This window comes from Urtica dioica, chromosome 12, assembly GCF_054948205.1.
Source record: "Urtica dioica subsp. dioica isolate 48M chromosome 12, U.dioica_male_clone48M_v1_H2, whole genome shotgun sequence".
Taxonomy (NCBI): Eukaryota; Viridiplantae; Streptophyta; class Magnoliopsida; order Rosales; family Urticaceae; genus Urtica; species Urtica dioica.
In genome coordinates this window covers 18,805,143-18,819,580 of record NC_142767.1, presented here as the reverse complement: position 1 = coordinate 18,819,580, position 14,438 = coordinate 18,805,143, and the positions used below count along the sequence as shown (strand labels likewise).

The 14,438-nt window shown below is 38.8% G+C and overlaps 2 protein-coding genes across 2 annotated transcripts; both read left to right on the top strand.

Annotated features, from left to right (window-relative positions):
- Nucleotides 1–7,135: 7,135 nt before the first annotated feature.
- LOC149379915 (uncharacterized) lies at nt 7,136–7,769 on the top strand. The gene has a single exon (XM_089603257.1). The coding sequence runs from the start codon at nt 7,298–7,300 to the stop codon at nt 7,469–7,471; it is 174 nt and encodes a 57-aa protein (XP_089459383.1). The 5' UTR covers nt 7,136–7,297; the 3' UTR covers nt 7,472–7,769.
- Nucleotides 7,770–10,241: 2,472 nt separating this feature from the next.
- On the top strand, nt 10,242–13,243 carry LOC149379914 (uncharacterized). Its single transcript, XM_089603659.1, has 7 exons — nt 10,242–10,874; nt 11,054–11,130; nt 11,294–11,377; nt 11,462–11,519; nt 11,593–11,871; nt 11,937–13,017; nt 13,197–13,243. Exons 1-5 carry the CDS (start codon nt 10,822–10,824, stop codon nt 11,627–11,629), a joined length of 309 nt encoding a protein of 102 aa, XP_089459785.1. The 5' UTR covers nt 10,242–10,821; the 3' UTR covers nt 11,630–11,871; nt 11,937–13,017; nt 13,197–13,243.
- The last annotated feature ends 1,195 nt before the right edge of the window (nt 13,244–14,438 follow it).

Below are 14,438 nucleotides of genomic sequence, written 5' to 3'. Positions count from 1 at the left end.
TTTTTTATCAGTTAATTTTGTTTGGGTTAGCAGGGATGCCAATCGAGTGGCTCATGAACTGTGTGTGTGGGCTGCTCGAGACAAGGTCTCGGGTTTTTGTAATATTGGGGAAGCTCCGACCCTTGTTCGGAGTTCTTTTGAAATTGATTTGAGGAATGTTATGCATCTGTCTCCCTCGCCCCTTTCTCCCTCCACTTCGTAGTTGTGAGTTGGGCGGGGGGTCGATTTAAAAAAAAAAAAAAAGAGTTGAGGATGATTAGCCCTTAATTGACTGTCCACGTTTTTCATCCCCAATATTGATATTGTGTGTGATAAAGATGGACCCATGTATGAATATTATTGCCAATATTTTGATTGCATTGGAAGAGTGATGATGCGCTTTGGGTGACGCATCATGCAGTGAAAGATTGATTGAACACCAAGAGATGAGTGGCGCTACTTTTTGTCACCCATCCAACAGACGGCATCAATTTTTGTCGTGAAAATTATATGCATGATCTATGTCGAATGCAATGCAGTGAGAATTGACGCCATCGTCAATTATTGTCGTGAATTTTTTTTTAGTAATTTTTTTATCAACGAAACTTAAAAGGCATTAATAACTTTAAGAGGATAAATGGAATACCGTTCAAATAATATCACATCAACATAATAGATATTTATTTAAAATTTACAAAATTTTGGGATATATAACAAATCTCTAAATTTTGGTGGCTTTATTATTCAATTAATTGTAAAAAAAAAATGAAGTAATGGTGCTCAATGGATATTTAGGTAAAAATGCAAGATCTATCTCATACAGGCTTGTCGGTACGGGACCACACGGAAGGACGGGATTCCGTGTGGTGTGGGAGACTCACGGTACTTCCGTGTACCGTCAGCATGGCAGGCGGAAATTTCCTTCCGGACACGTGGCGGAAATGGCAGGGGGGTGTCGGAAGAGATGGCACGCGATATTGCCGTTGGACACAAAATGACTCAGTATTAATTGCTATCTGCGTGTGTGTGTGTGTTGTACTGTATAACGTTTTTTTATTTTTTTTTTCAATCTCAGCCGTTAGATGAACAAAGATTAAGATCTGGACGGCTGAAAAAATTTGTCCGTTAATTGACCGTTGGCCCTCCGATTTTACATAATTCTTTAAATTTTAACCCTCTTTTTATTTCTCCTATAAATACATCCGAATTCTACAATTTTAATCACAACTCAATCTCTCAAACTCTCAAAATCTCTCAAATTCTCTCATATTCTCCACATACAAAGTTTATAAGTTTATATTCTAAATTTATTTATTTAGTTAAGTTTAAAAATAATTAGTATATACTTAAGTTTTTATTTTACTTAATATTATATAGTTAAGTTTTTTGTTTACTTAATATTATATACTTAAGTATTATATTTATTTATTTAGTTAAGTTTAAAAATAATTAGTATATACTTAAGTTTTTATTTTACTTAATATTATATAGTTACGTTTTTTGTTTACTTAATATTATATACTTAAGTATTATATTTATTTATTTAGTTAAGTTTAAAAATAATTAGTATATACTTAAGTTTTTATTTTACTTAATATTATATAGTTAAGTTTTTTGTTTACTTAATATTATATACTTAAGTATTATAATTTTGTTTCTACAACTAAGTTTAAAAATAATTAGTATATACTTAAGTTTTTATTTTACTTAATATTATATACTTAAATTTTTTGGAAAACTTAATATTATATACTTATTGGAAGTTAATGGAAATATGGATTTCCATTAAGGTTAACGGAAATTCCATTTCCGTTAAGCAATGGAAGGCATCAATATGGGTAATGGAAATACCATTTCCAATAAGCAATGGAAGGTGGCTTATTGGAAATGGAATTTCCATTACCTTCCATTGCCCAGGATGAGATCTATCTATTCTTGTAATTTGAACATTAGTGATTTATTATTAAAGTTTGATACATTAGTAAACCTAGCTAATTAAATTTATTTATCAATTATATCCTAACGGCAAATTGTTTAGGGTTTAATTTGAATTGTTATATATAATTTGTTTATTATTTTGAGAAGAAAATAAAGAGGCCTCACGTGGACATTTGCTTGCGATCTTCTTGGTGGCTTGATTGCACAACACTGAAATCCAATTTAGCAAGCTCAAGAAATAGAGGAATGAAGTTTTGTGTTTTTTTCATAAACATTGACGAACCATCTCGCCTCCAAACCTTAGAACTCTCCAATGCAATGGAAACTCCAAGGCATGCCTCATCAATTCATATACATAATTGACATCTCCATTTCTTATGTGCTTGATGGGGTGTTCCTCTGAATGTTTGGCATTGAACTCTGTTAGGTGCTATTTCTCACCTGCCAAAAAAAAAAAACAAACAGCTAGACCTTATAGACCAAAGGAAAAACAAAACAAAATCCTTAGCTATCTACATTTTCCCATTTATTTTACAAAAAGATCACTCACAAAAAGGAAAAGAAAAGTAAATATATTTCTCCTACTCTACTACCACACCAAGGTTTAAAATCTCGCGCGAGATGGGGGTATCTCGCGCGAGATCTCGCAAAAATGAAAGTTGCGAGAAGGGTATGAGTTTATCTCGCGAGTTGTTGCATTTCTCGCGAAATCTCGCGCCATTTCTCGCATCTCTCTCAATCTCGCGAGATATCTTCATTTTTCGTCTGTCATATGTTCATTTTTGCTCAAATCTCGCCGTTTTCCGCGGCCATTTCTCGCATCTCTCTCAATCTCGCGAGATATCTTCATTTTTCGTCTGTCATATGTTCATTTTTGCTCAAATCTCGCCGTTTTCCGCGGGATAAGTGTTCGGGTGTTATTTTAATGTTTTTAGTTTATTTTGTTGATTTAGATGTCATTTGTAATTAATTTGATCTAAATGTGTATTTATTTGTACTCTATTAGAATTCTATGTGTGAAATGTTGAAAATTTTATTTTTGTGTGTATCCTAAATTTAAATAAAATTTAATTAAAAATTGTTTAAATACCCCGCGGAATACTCTTTTTTAAACGGTATATCCCGCGGAATGTAGCTTACCACACGGTACGAGATACCCCGAACGTTCATCAAATACCACGGAATACCACGGTACGAGACGAGATACCCCCAAAATTAAAAGTGCGGTACGACCGCGAGATGCGAGATTTTAATCCTTGTACCACACTATCTTCCGCAGACAAAAAAACAAGGAAAAAGAGATGCATTTCTCTTACTATACACTCAACTCACCCAAGCAACAGAGAAGAAAAAAATATCTCTGACACAGCTACTCCTACACGGCAAAAGAAAATAAATGAAGAAAGAAAGAAAGGTCCTCACTCTCTCCTCTCTAGAACTCTGACAAGAAAAACCAAAAAAAGATCTTCAAGATCACCTATTTCTCCCACTTGCTTGACCAGCAACACAAAGATAAAAAAAAAAAAAAAAAAAAAAAAAAAAAAAAAAAAAAAAACTTATATCTTATCCTCTAAAAACGATGCCCACGTCCAAAAAACAACAGACCAAAAAAGAAAGAGAACAAATCTCTTCTGCATCTACACAAACTCAAGCCCATTCTTTCAAAAGGGGCAGAGAGAAGAAAAGAGAGGAAAGTCTTTGGCTCTCTCTCTCAAAATCCACTCCCACGTAAATGCAAAGAAAAAAGAAAAGAAGAATAAAACCTTCTTCCACTCTAGCTCGTGAACAAAGCCACGGCGAGCCGTCGTCGACTACGCGAGCCACCGCGCCATGGAGAATCCCCGCACCAAGAATCTGACCACGTTCCGGTGACCCTCGTGTCGGCGACTCCGACGCCGGAGACTAAGTGCCACCTACCTCCGGTCCAGCGAGCCCCGCGAAGCTCCGTCCCGACGAACCCCCGCAAAGACGTGGTCGGAGACCACCGCGTGCGAAGACCGGTCCGGAAAGCCGAGCGAAGACCCGTGCCGGCGAGCACCGCGAAGACGTGGTCGGAGACCACCACGCGCGAAGACCGGTCCGGAGAGCCGAGCGAAGACCCGTGCCGGCGAGCACCGCGAAGACATGGTCGGCGAGCATCGTGAAGACGTGGTAAGATATCACCGCAACGACACGGTCGTAGACCACCGCAAAGACGTGGTCGGCGAGCACCGTGAAGAGGTGGTCGGAGACCACCGCGAAGATCGGTCCAGAGAGCCGAGCGAAGACCCATGCCAGCGAGCACCGCAAAGACGTGGTCGGAGACCACTGCAAAGACCGGTCCGGAGAGCCGAGCGAAGACCCGTGCCGGCGAGCACCGCGAAGACATGGTCGGCGAGCACCGTGAAGACGTGGTAAGAGATCACCGCAAAGACACGGTCGGAGACCACCGCAAAGACGTGGTCGGCGAGCACCGTGAAGACGTGGTCGGAGACCACCGTGAAGACCGGTCCGGAGAGCCGAGCGAAGACCCATGCCAGCGAGCACCGCAAAGACGTGGTCGGAGACCACTGCGAAGACCGGTCCGGAGAGCCGAGCGAAGACCCGTAACGGCGAGCACCGCAAAGATGTGGTCATAGAGCACCGCGAAGACTGGTCCGAAAAGTCAAGTGAAGATCCGTGCCGGCGAGCACCGCGAAGACGTGGTCGGAGACCACCGCGAAGACCGATCCAGAAAGCCGAGCGAAGATCCGTGCCGGCGAGCACTACGAAGACATGGTCGGAGGCCACCGCGAAGACCGGTCTGGAGAGCCGAGCGAAGACCCGTAACGGCGAGCATCGATTAGACGTGGCTGGGCGAAGACTCGTGTCGACGAGCACCACAAGCCTCTTCGAAGCTTGAGACCGCCGAGCCATTGCGAGTTCAAAGCCAACGAGCCTCCTCAAACCACAAAACCGAGAGTTCGAAGGCGACGAGGCATGAGATAGCGTCCCCGATAGACCACTCGGCGAGGCGACGAGGTACGAGATAGCGTCCCCGATGCACCACTCGGCGAGGCTAAGAGTCACGAGATACCGTCCCCAACGGACCACTCGGTGAAGAGCCATGAGATAGTGTCTCCGACGGACCACCTGGCGAGGCAAACGGCCATGAGATAGCGTGGCGAAGAGTCACGAGATACCGTCCCCAACGGACCACTCGACGAAAAGCCACGAGATAGTGTCCCCGACGGACCACTCGGCGAGGCAAAGGGCCACGAGATAGCGTCCCCGATAAATCACTCGGCGAAGCTCCAAGAGATACCGTCCCCGACAGACCACTCGGCGAGGCGACAAACCACCCCGACGGACCACTTGGCGAGGCGACGAGCTATGAGATAGCATCCCCGATGGACCACTCTGCGAGGCAACGAGCCACGAGACCGAGTCCCCGACGGACTCATCAAGACGAAGAGGCTCACAAGGCATAAATAACTCCCCGATGGATTTGCCAGTGACATTTGGAAAATCTACGAGACCATACTGATGACCTCATGGGACAAGACGATCTTGAAAAGCGAATGATCTGAAGACGGATCCTCGGTCCCGTGATCTTGCCCGACTGAGACAAAATTATGCCAAATTCTCTACTTATTTAATTCTCCTAAACATATTTGAGACCAAACAAAGAGAATCAAGACAAAGCCACCAAACTCATACGATATCACACAAAAATGAGAAAATCAAACACAAAAGATGAATAATCTACTTCCATTCTCTCTAGAATGGGAGAAGAAATATTCACTCTCTCAAACACCTTTTCTAAAAAACCAAGACTAATCAAGTCAAATTATATTCTCTCTATAAAAGTTTCCAAGAATTTGAGAAATCGATTCTCATGTTCTTAACTTAATAAGAGGAATATTTCGCCATCAAACTCAAATTCTACTCGAGTCCTCACCCCAAATCACGACTCAAAGATTCCTCTTAAGCTCCGGGATGCTTTGGGCCTTGTCCTAAACTTCCTTGAGCCATTTGGGATCTCGAAGAGTGATTTTGGGCCAATCCAATACTAGACACGTGACTATTCCAGACACCACGTGTCCTCAAATGTTAAATCCAAAAAACGGCTTAACAAACTCCATTGACTCTTCTAAAATACTCTCACCTTCTACTAAATGAAATGAGGTTTCATATAGTGACAACATAGCAATAATATCATCACCCATGTGTGTCTTGAAAAAGTATATAATAAAAAAAACATATTATAAGGAGGGAGTTTGCTTCTCTTGGAAAAATTCTCATTTTTTCTTTCATTGAAAATCCTAAACTCTTCTTCCACGACATAATTAAACAAAATAAAAATTTCAATTCAAAACGCCTAATTTTCGTCTAAGATCACCAGAGAGTCGATTTAAGTGATATCACAAAACTAAACAACAAAAATAACAATCGGTAATCCGACTTAGTAGAACAATAATCATAAAAATTCGAAGGAGACATACACCTTCACTAAAACTCGATACATGTTATAGCTCCTTCATCTGCCATAATACCAATGCATGTCCAAGCGTACAAGGTGGTTTGCGCATGCGCATACATACACGCTGATTTGAACCACCTTTCACCTAGTCTCCGGTTTATATTATCACGAGGCTGGATCATCTGCCTCCACCACCGAAGGCTAGTTGACCTTCAAGGAACTAGCCAACTCTGACTCACACCTCTCCCGTGAGACCGAAGGCTAGTTGGAGAGTATGCATCATTACCCCACGTTCAACATTTGGTAGAAGAAGAAAAAAGATTCCTCCTTACGGTTAAGCGAAGAAGAAAAAGAAAACGATATAGAGATGAAGAAAACAAGTTTATGTGATATTTTTAATCGTTGTTTAGATTATCGACATTTTATAAATAATGAGAGTATTTTTACTGAATAGTCAATTGAAATGAATGAATTTGTAAATAGCTAAAATTTTGTCTAAAATGAATAATTTTTTTTTTTACCCTTTCAATAACAAAATTTAACACTCATAAGGGTCAATAATTTCATTGACGTATTCAATAATTTCAATCTATTTTTTTACAATGTTCTGTTAACTATTTGCTAAAAAAAAGTTAACTATTTAATTAAGAAATTAGTTTAATGGCTATTCTATATAATAATAATACTTAAAAAAACGTTTATGTTGAAGTTGAAAAAAAAAGTATAATTTACATAAGGACTTGAATTGAGAGTTGGCATTCTTTACAAAAAGTCTCAATTTTCTTCCGTGGATGATTCTAAACTCTTCTTTCACAAATATAATAGAAAAAAAAACATCAAAACTTTTGAACTAAAAAAAAAAAAAAAAAAAACCTCCAATTCGAAACCCCTAATTTTCTGTTGTAACTTGTCGCCTACGATCACCGGAGATTCGATCGGATGGGAATAATTCGGAGTTGCTTCTCGTTCATATCGGGGACGGTCTGTGGAATCTACATCGCCCAAAACTACAGCGTTCCAAACATCAAAAAGCTGACCGACACAGCGGTTTTCATGGCCAAGCATATGGAAGAGAAGTATCGCAAGCCCAAGAAGAAGGACGACGATTATTAGGGTTTCTTTCTCTATTCCTTTGTTCCGTTGTTTTGGGAAATTTTATGATGTCATTGGATTTCATACGAAATAGGGATTTTTTTGAGATGATAAACAAATTGAAATCAGCAGTAGATATATGAGTGAGTAGTGATGAAAACTTCTTAATCAACTTACTTCACCACCCGAATACAAGATCGGATTTTCATTTGTTAATAATAACAGCTGAGATTTTTTTGGAGTTTTATTTGCTGTTGGTTACTACGGTGACTGGTTTATGCGTTTAAATTTGATTAATGTGAGATATGTTTTTCTTGTGCTTGTTGTTTCACAATCATTTTTTCTTAAGAGAAACTGAAAAAATATATAAAAAGAGGGGAAAAGAAAGCTTCATCTAGAGCTAAGCAAAATACAAACTCGATAGCACTTGGGATGGCATAATCTCATTTTTTAGATACAGGTCTATTCGATTTTAATATCTTACCTCTATACTTTTATATATAAATGTTATGATTCTGTTGTTTTACTAGAGTTAAGACATTTCAGACTGTGAGGAGAGTTAGTCATTTCATAAGTTTGTTGAAGACTGATTAATAACTAATCAAGAACTTGGTTATGAAAGTTTGTCCTCTGTTACTATCATCTCTTAGATAGACTATCCTTTGTTTCTTGTAGTACATTGATGTGGGTTTGTAAGCTAGATTGAAGGCTTATGATACTGTGTGGGTGTTTTTTTTCAGCCATCTTTGATATTGATACTATAGCTTTAAGATGAAAGAAGAATGGTTTCTGTTTTCTTGATGGTGATCATATTGAAGATAGTACAGTTCTCACCAAACTGATTCTGACCTGATTGTCTAAATTTGTTGTTTTTTCTTGTACGGTACTACGTAAACTGTCTTCTCTCCAAGTAGATCCAAGTGATCGTCGATGTTTAATTTAGATTTAAGTGTTTAGTTTTCGTGTTAAAGGCATTTAGTTCAGTATCCAAACTAGAAATATTATTGGCATCTCACGTGGAATTTAGCAGAAAGAAGCGTTCCTGTCTGGTTTTCTCCATTGAAATTGGCAATGCGGTGAAAACGGTGTTCCTATTTTCCTGTAGAAGTGTCTAAACACATCAACACTCACTTGTTGATTCTTTGGGGTTAAGAAATTAGCTAGGTAGATTTTTTGTTTGTTCGAAGTTTGTTGTTTCAGGGCCTTTTTTTTTTTCCCTCTTCTCTTTTGGAATAAACTTAGCGGACAAAATATTCACAGAACAAACACAAAGGAAAGCTAAGCAGTGATAAACCAGTCCAAAGCACAAAATGTAATTTTGAGACAAGCGGTCCTTAATATTTTGATTGTAGCATATGCTTGCACACTATTTTAAAAATATGGGCAAAAGTGAAATAATTCTAAAAATATATGCTTTTTTTAATATAAATAAAAATGCCCTTTTAACACAGAAATCAAGTACCTCATTTCTAAATTCTACCTGTACTTGGTTAGTCATTTTAAACCACCATACCAGGCAAAAATGCCTATCATGTCCAATATATATTTTTTTTACGGAAATGCTTTTCAACACGTCTCACGATCCACTCACAACGCGACACGTGGCACTGAACATCCACGTGTCGCGTTGTGAGTGGATCGTTCAACATCGTTAGTCGTGTTGAATAGCATTACTCATTTTTTTAAGAAATAAAAGTTCATTCAGCAACTTTTTTCGAGGAGAAAAGTCTCCCTCTCGAGGGGCAGAATATCTCCGATCTTATAGAAACCATTAATTCCCGACGCTAAAGCCCATATGCAAAGAGCACGAGGAGCCTTGTTTTCTACTTCAGAACACCAAGAAAGTTATATGTCCTTTACATCACAAACATAGGGGGGAAAATGGACTTGTACAAGAGGATAAGAGACCAAATAGGGAAACTCTCTCTGGCGTGAAGATTGTCCAGAAGTTTCTTGTTATCTCCCTCAATCCAGATCACTACTTCAGTAGGTCTGGCTCACGTTTTCTCCAACACTTTCGAAACTTTTGATTTGAATGAAGGAATAAAAAAAAATATCGGGACATAGATGCTTAGATCGAATGAAGAATATCTGTGTTGAAGCCTATCCGCTTCAAATCTTTTAAAAATATTGGCCGACGCCGCATTTTTCGGATTAAGGACTTAGCCGAATTCCAGTCTCACGAGTCACGGCATTGCATGATGCAAAATAAGCCTCTCTCTATCACGAGTCAAGTTGGGAAATTTAATATTACTTGCCAAATGGTTCACCAATTTCTTTTTTTTTTTTTTTTTTTTTTTTTCTTTTTTTAAGAAAAGGCAATCAGAACTATTGCAAAAACGGAAATAGGCAAGTAATTAGTTACGGAAACACTTTTCAGCGCGAGTTACGACTCACGACTGTTCCCCAAAAAAGTGATAAATACTGTTTAAACTGTACACTTGTCAGGGACTGAGTGGATCGTTTACAGTCGTTACTCGGGACAAATAGCAGTTCTCAATTAGTTATAACGGAAGTTTCCACTTCCGCTAATTTAATGTTGAAATGACAGGCTGTCTCCATAAATGCCGTGCCAGCTCAGCATCTTTGATATGTAAAACTTGGTGGCCAAGAAGGAAATAAAACAAGATCGGCGAAGATTTTATGACCGTTGGCGAATATCGATACCTTTACAGCTGTTCGATCAAAAAATACATCGTTTTAATCTATTTTAACGGTCAGGATTATAAACCCAAGCCACCTTAAGAACATATATATATACGAAGAAACACAACCCGCGAACTTCACACACCCGCTCTCAATTCTCAGTCTCAGTCTCTTAATGTCGATTTTTTTAGGGTTTCGACAGGAATCCAAAATCCTACGGTTTAGACTCGACTCCGCCGTCGGAAAGCCACGAAGCCGCCGATCCTCAGCGTCGTCCCTCTCAGAAGATCGTAGAGCCTCTGCTTGGGATCGGTGGTGGTGGTGGTGACCCTAAGAATCGCGGTGGCCTAGTGGTGCTCTGGCGAGGCCAAGGCCGGAAAACGACGCTCGCTCGTGGAGGAAGGTGGTTTTAGTCGCCGGAATCTCGCTGCTAGGGCTTTCACTCGGTTGATTGGGGGTTTGGACCGTGCGGCCAAGAAGAAAGAAGAGAATCAGGAAAGTTGTTTCTGCCTCTTTTCTATTTGTTACATAACCGGCTTTCTGGTTTCAATTTCTACCGTTCTTGCATTTTGTTTCGAAGATATACCTGAGAGCAAATGAAGAAATTGTTTTCTCTGGGTGAAGCAGGTACTTTCTTTGCTCATATCCCTTGCAAACGACATTCCCTGTGAAGATTTTCTGCACTTAGCCGACAAAGGATGGTGTAGAAAAGGTAGACTCGTGAAATGTTGAGAGATTTGACTCGTCATTATCGAACAAGAAAGGTTCTATATAGAGAGTACGCTTTTCTTTTTCTTTTTACCCTGTTGTGTATTTGTTATTTAATTTACCCAAAACTCGCACTTATCATGGAATTACCTTTCATGAACAATGAGTGAATTCTGCTTCGTTACTTTAACTATTATTATTATTGTGGCAGATATTAAGGAATAGACGTTGTCACAAAATTTCTTGCAGATATGCCCGTGTTGGTTCAGTTGTTCTAGCTCTTCACATTGCTAGTGATGTGCTTCTAAGGTCGGAAAGACGTCCAAGTACGGTGGTTATGAAGGGGTTTCTAGCTTTTCTTTGATTATCTTGGTTATACCCTGAGTCCTATTACACCTCATTTACTATTTATTTTTTTTATCCTTTCGAGTACAATGTTTGTATAAAATCACAACTCACAATAAACTTGTTTTGATTTTTGTGCCTCAGACCTAGCTTATGTGTTTCTAGTTTCCGTTGGCTCGTCTTATATCTACGCTGTTCAATTGAACATAAGATGTGAAACAGTTGAGGGTATGAACTTTGATCCGTATTTGTTCAGATGTGGTAGTATTTAGTTATCTAAATTAAACTTCTATCAGTGGTTTTCAAAATCAGCCAAGAAGATCAACTTACGGAGGAGTGGTCATGGGGCTGCCTCAGAGGTTGAAATCAGGTACTTCACTTTCTTATATATGTTTCTTGTAATCTATACTAACTCTGTTATTTTTTAATTTTTACTATCTTAGAATTTTAAGAATTCACTTACGGTGGAAAAGAGACTGATTGTATGAGAGGGCCTCCGTTGAGATGAATGCGGTGATCTACTTGAAGGACTATTTGGGTACTCAGTACTTTGTTGGTATTGCTTTCGGCTCTTTGATACTGCCGCCAATCTTTGGTTCCCAAATTTCAGATGCATTTTTTCAGTAATATCAAAGCACATGCAAACATTAAGATCATATGTTGTCATACATACACGTGCGCACACACACTGATGTCTATGTCCAGTAGCTACTCCAAAGTTGGTACGTAATGCTTTTGCCTTGTTTGGACACATTACTGAAGTTAATTAATTATATTGCTGTTGCAGGAAATCGTTAAAAGATTCCTTATGGTACCTCACCCGTTTCTGTGCTCTTTAGCCATCAAAATGTACAAGCAAGGGATGTGGTCGACCAAAACCATGTTGATTTAATTCTTCTTCTTCTCCTTCATTAATTTACATTTACACTGTATTGTTGTCTATTATCTCTGGTGTCTGAAGACATGTCGAACAATTTTGCAGGGTGCGAAACGCGGAGAAGAAAACAAAGGTTATTGCTTCTGAACGCTTTAATCAATTGGAGGTTTCTCTGATTCCTTCTTCTTCTCGTTTGCTTGTGCTCTAAGTTCCTTACACGATTTCTTAAAAAAGGGATTGATGAATAGCCCTGGTCCTAGCCCGAAAGCCAGTGGCCATTACAAAACAATCAATTTCTGTTTCAACACTGGTTCGGAATATCAATATGTCCTTTGTCTCATCATCAGGTTGTCGACGAAGAAATCCGATACCCTCGTAAGCTCTAAAACCCGTTTGTAATTCAACGCATAGGGAAGATCAAGATGTCTATGATTTACCACCCTGACTAGTTCCACCGTTGAAGCCGCCCTATTTCTTCCTCAATAACGCATCGACAAGATGAACCAGAAGCCCACTAAGCTTTAGCAATGCACTTGGTTCGTTTATCCGGTCTATGATTTGATGAAATGCGTTTATTTATTTAGTGGGCTTCTTCTAGTTACTGGTTGTTTTGGAAGGCCTCTGAATTTTTTTTTAATTTCTTTCAACAGCTTTTCAGTTTTTATGCAAATTTTCTCAGGGAATTTGTTTTGATTTATGCATGACATTTTTCTTGAACCATTGGAAAATTTGTTTAAGATAATGTCAAGCGCGGCAAAATACTTAAGGTGGTTTTATATCTTTATATGTTTCTATTTCCTTTTCAACTAAAAGAAAAGTATAAATCTATATTTTTCTTTCTGTAATATAATTAGAAGCATACTCTAAAGCTGCAAAGAGGAAGCTTAAAGCACGACATGTCAGTGTGCAATTCTGTCTTTTCACCTCAATGTCCATCGCTCAAAAGGCAAAGAGGAGACAAAGATGGGTTGGGAAAATAATTCAATTGTGAGTGAGTTTATTTCATATATCTTCTTGCTATATTTGCACATATATACTTTTATAAATTAAAATAATTTTTTTTTTATTTCTTATCACCAGTTAAAAGGTGCAAACCGGGTTATGTGGTACATATAGTCATGAACTTATTTCCCGTGTCCCTTCATGTTTGTCTATTAACTGTGTCAGCAGGTTAAGATTGGGATATTTGAATCGGCAACATCAAACTTTTAAATAGACGGTATCCTTTTCTTTTTCTTTTTTTTTTTTTGCAATTTAGTGTTTTTTTTTCTTTTTATAATATGCCTGAATTCATTGTGACTTTGGAGATCGCTGTCGTTATGGTCTATGTCGCGACGTCAGCAAAGAAGGTCTGTAGACGTGTGGAGTAAACATGGTGTTAGGAAATCGGGTACCTCACTTTTTTCTGTAATGTTTCTTGTACTCTCAGCTCTATCTTTCTTATTTAACTTATCTGTTTATTGTAACCATTTGAGTTGTTCTCTATTCTGTATTTCTTATGGAATGCCCAAGAACAGCAGTGCGTTGATTTTTGCCGATAGCATGACTGGAGAACAGTGCCCATAGTGGAAGGTAGTGGAGGACTTCTCAAGATATTTGCTCAAACTGTAGGAAGGCCTGTCTTGAGTACGATGCTCGGGTAGACGAGAGAGTAAGGTGGTTGTAGTCACCGGAATATCGCTGCTAGGGCTTCACTCGGTTCGTTGGGGGTTGGAGCGTGTGGTGAGGAAGCAAGGAGAGAATCAGGAAAATTCTTTCTTCCCTGAAGCCTCTGTCTGATTCGTTACCTAACCGGCTTTCTGTTTTGAATTTCTACCATTCTTGCATTTTGTTTTTGAAATTGCTATACATGAGAACAAATGAAGAAATTGTTTTCTCTGGCTGAAGCAGGTACTTCTTTGCTCTTTTCCCTTGTAAACTACCATTCTTGCATTTTGTTTTTGAAATTGCTATACATGAGAACAAATGAAGAAATTGTTTTCTCTGGCTGAAGCAGGTACTTCTTTGCTCTTTTCCCTTGTAAACTAGATTCACTGTGGGGACTTTATGCACTTAGCCAACAGAGGACAGTGAAGAAAGGGTAGACCAAAAAAAGGTTGAGAGTTTGAATCGTCATTATCAAACAAGAAAGGCTGAATAGAGAGGGTACCCTTTTTATTTTTATTTTTACCCTGATGTGTATTTGTTATTAAATATACCCAAAACTCACCCTTATAATGGAATTACCTCTCATTGTCAATGAATAAATTATGCTTCGCTCCTTTATATGTTAATGCTGTAGATATTAAGGAAGAGACTTTGTCTTAAAATTCTTGCAGATCTGCCTGTGTTGGTTCAGTTGTTTTCTTTCTTCACAATGCTAGTGATGTGCTTCTAGAGGCCGAAAAGGTGTCCAAGTACAGTGGTTATGAA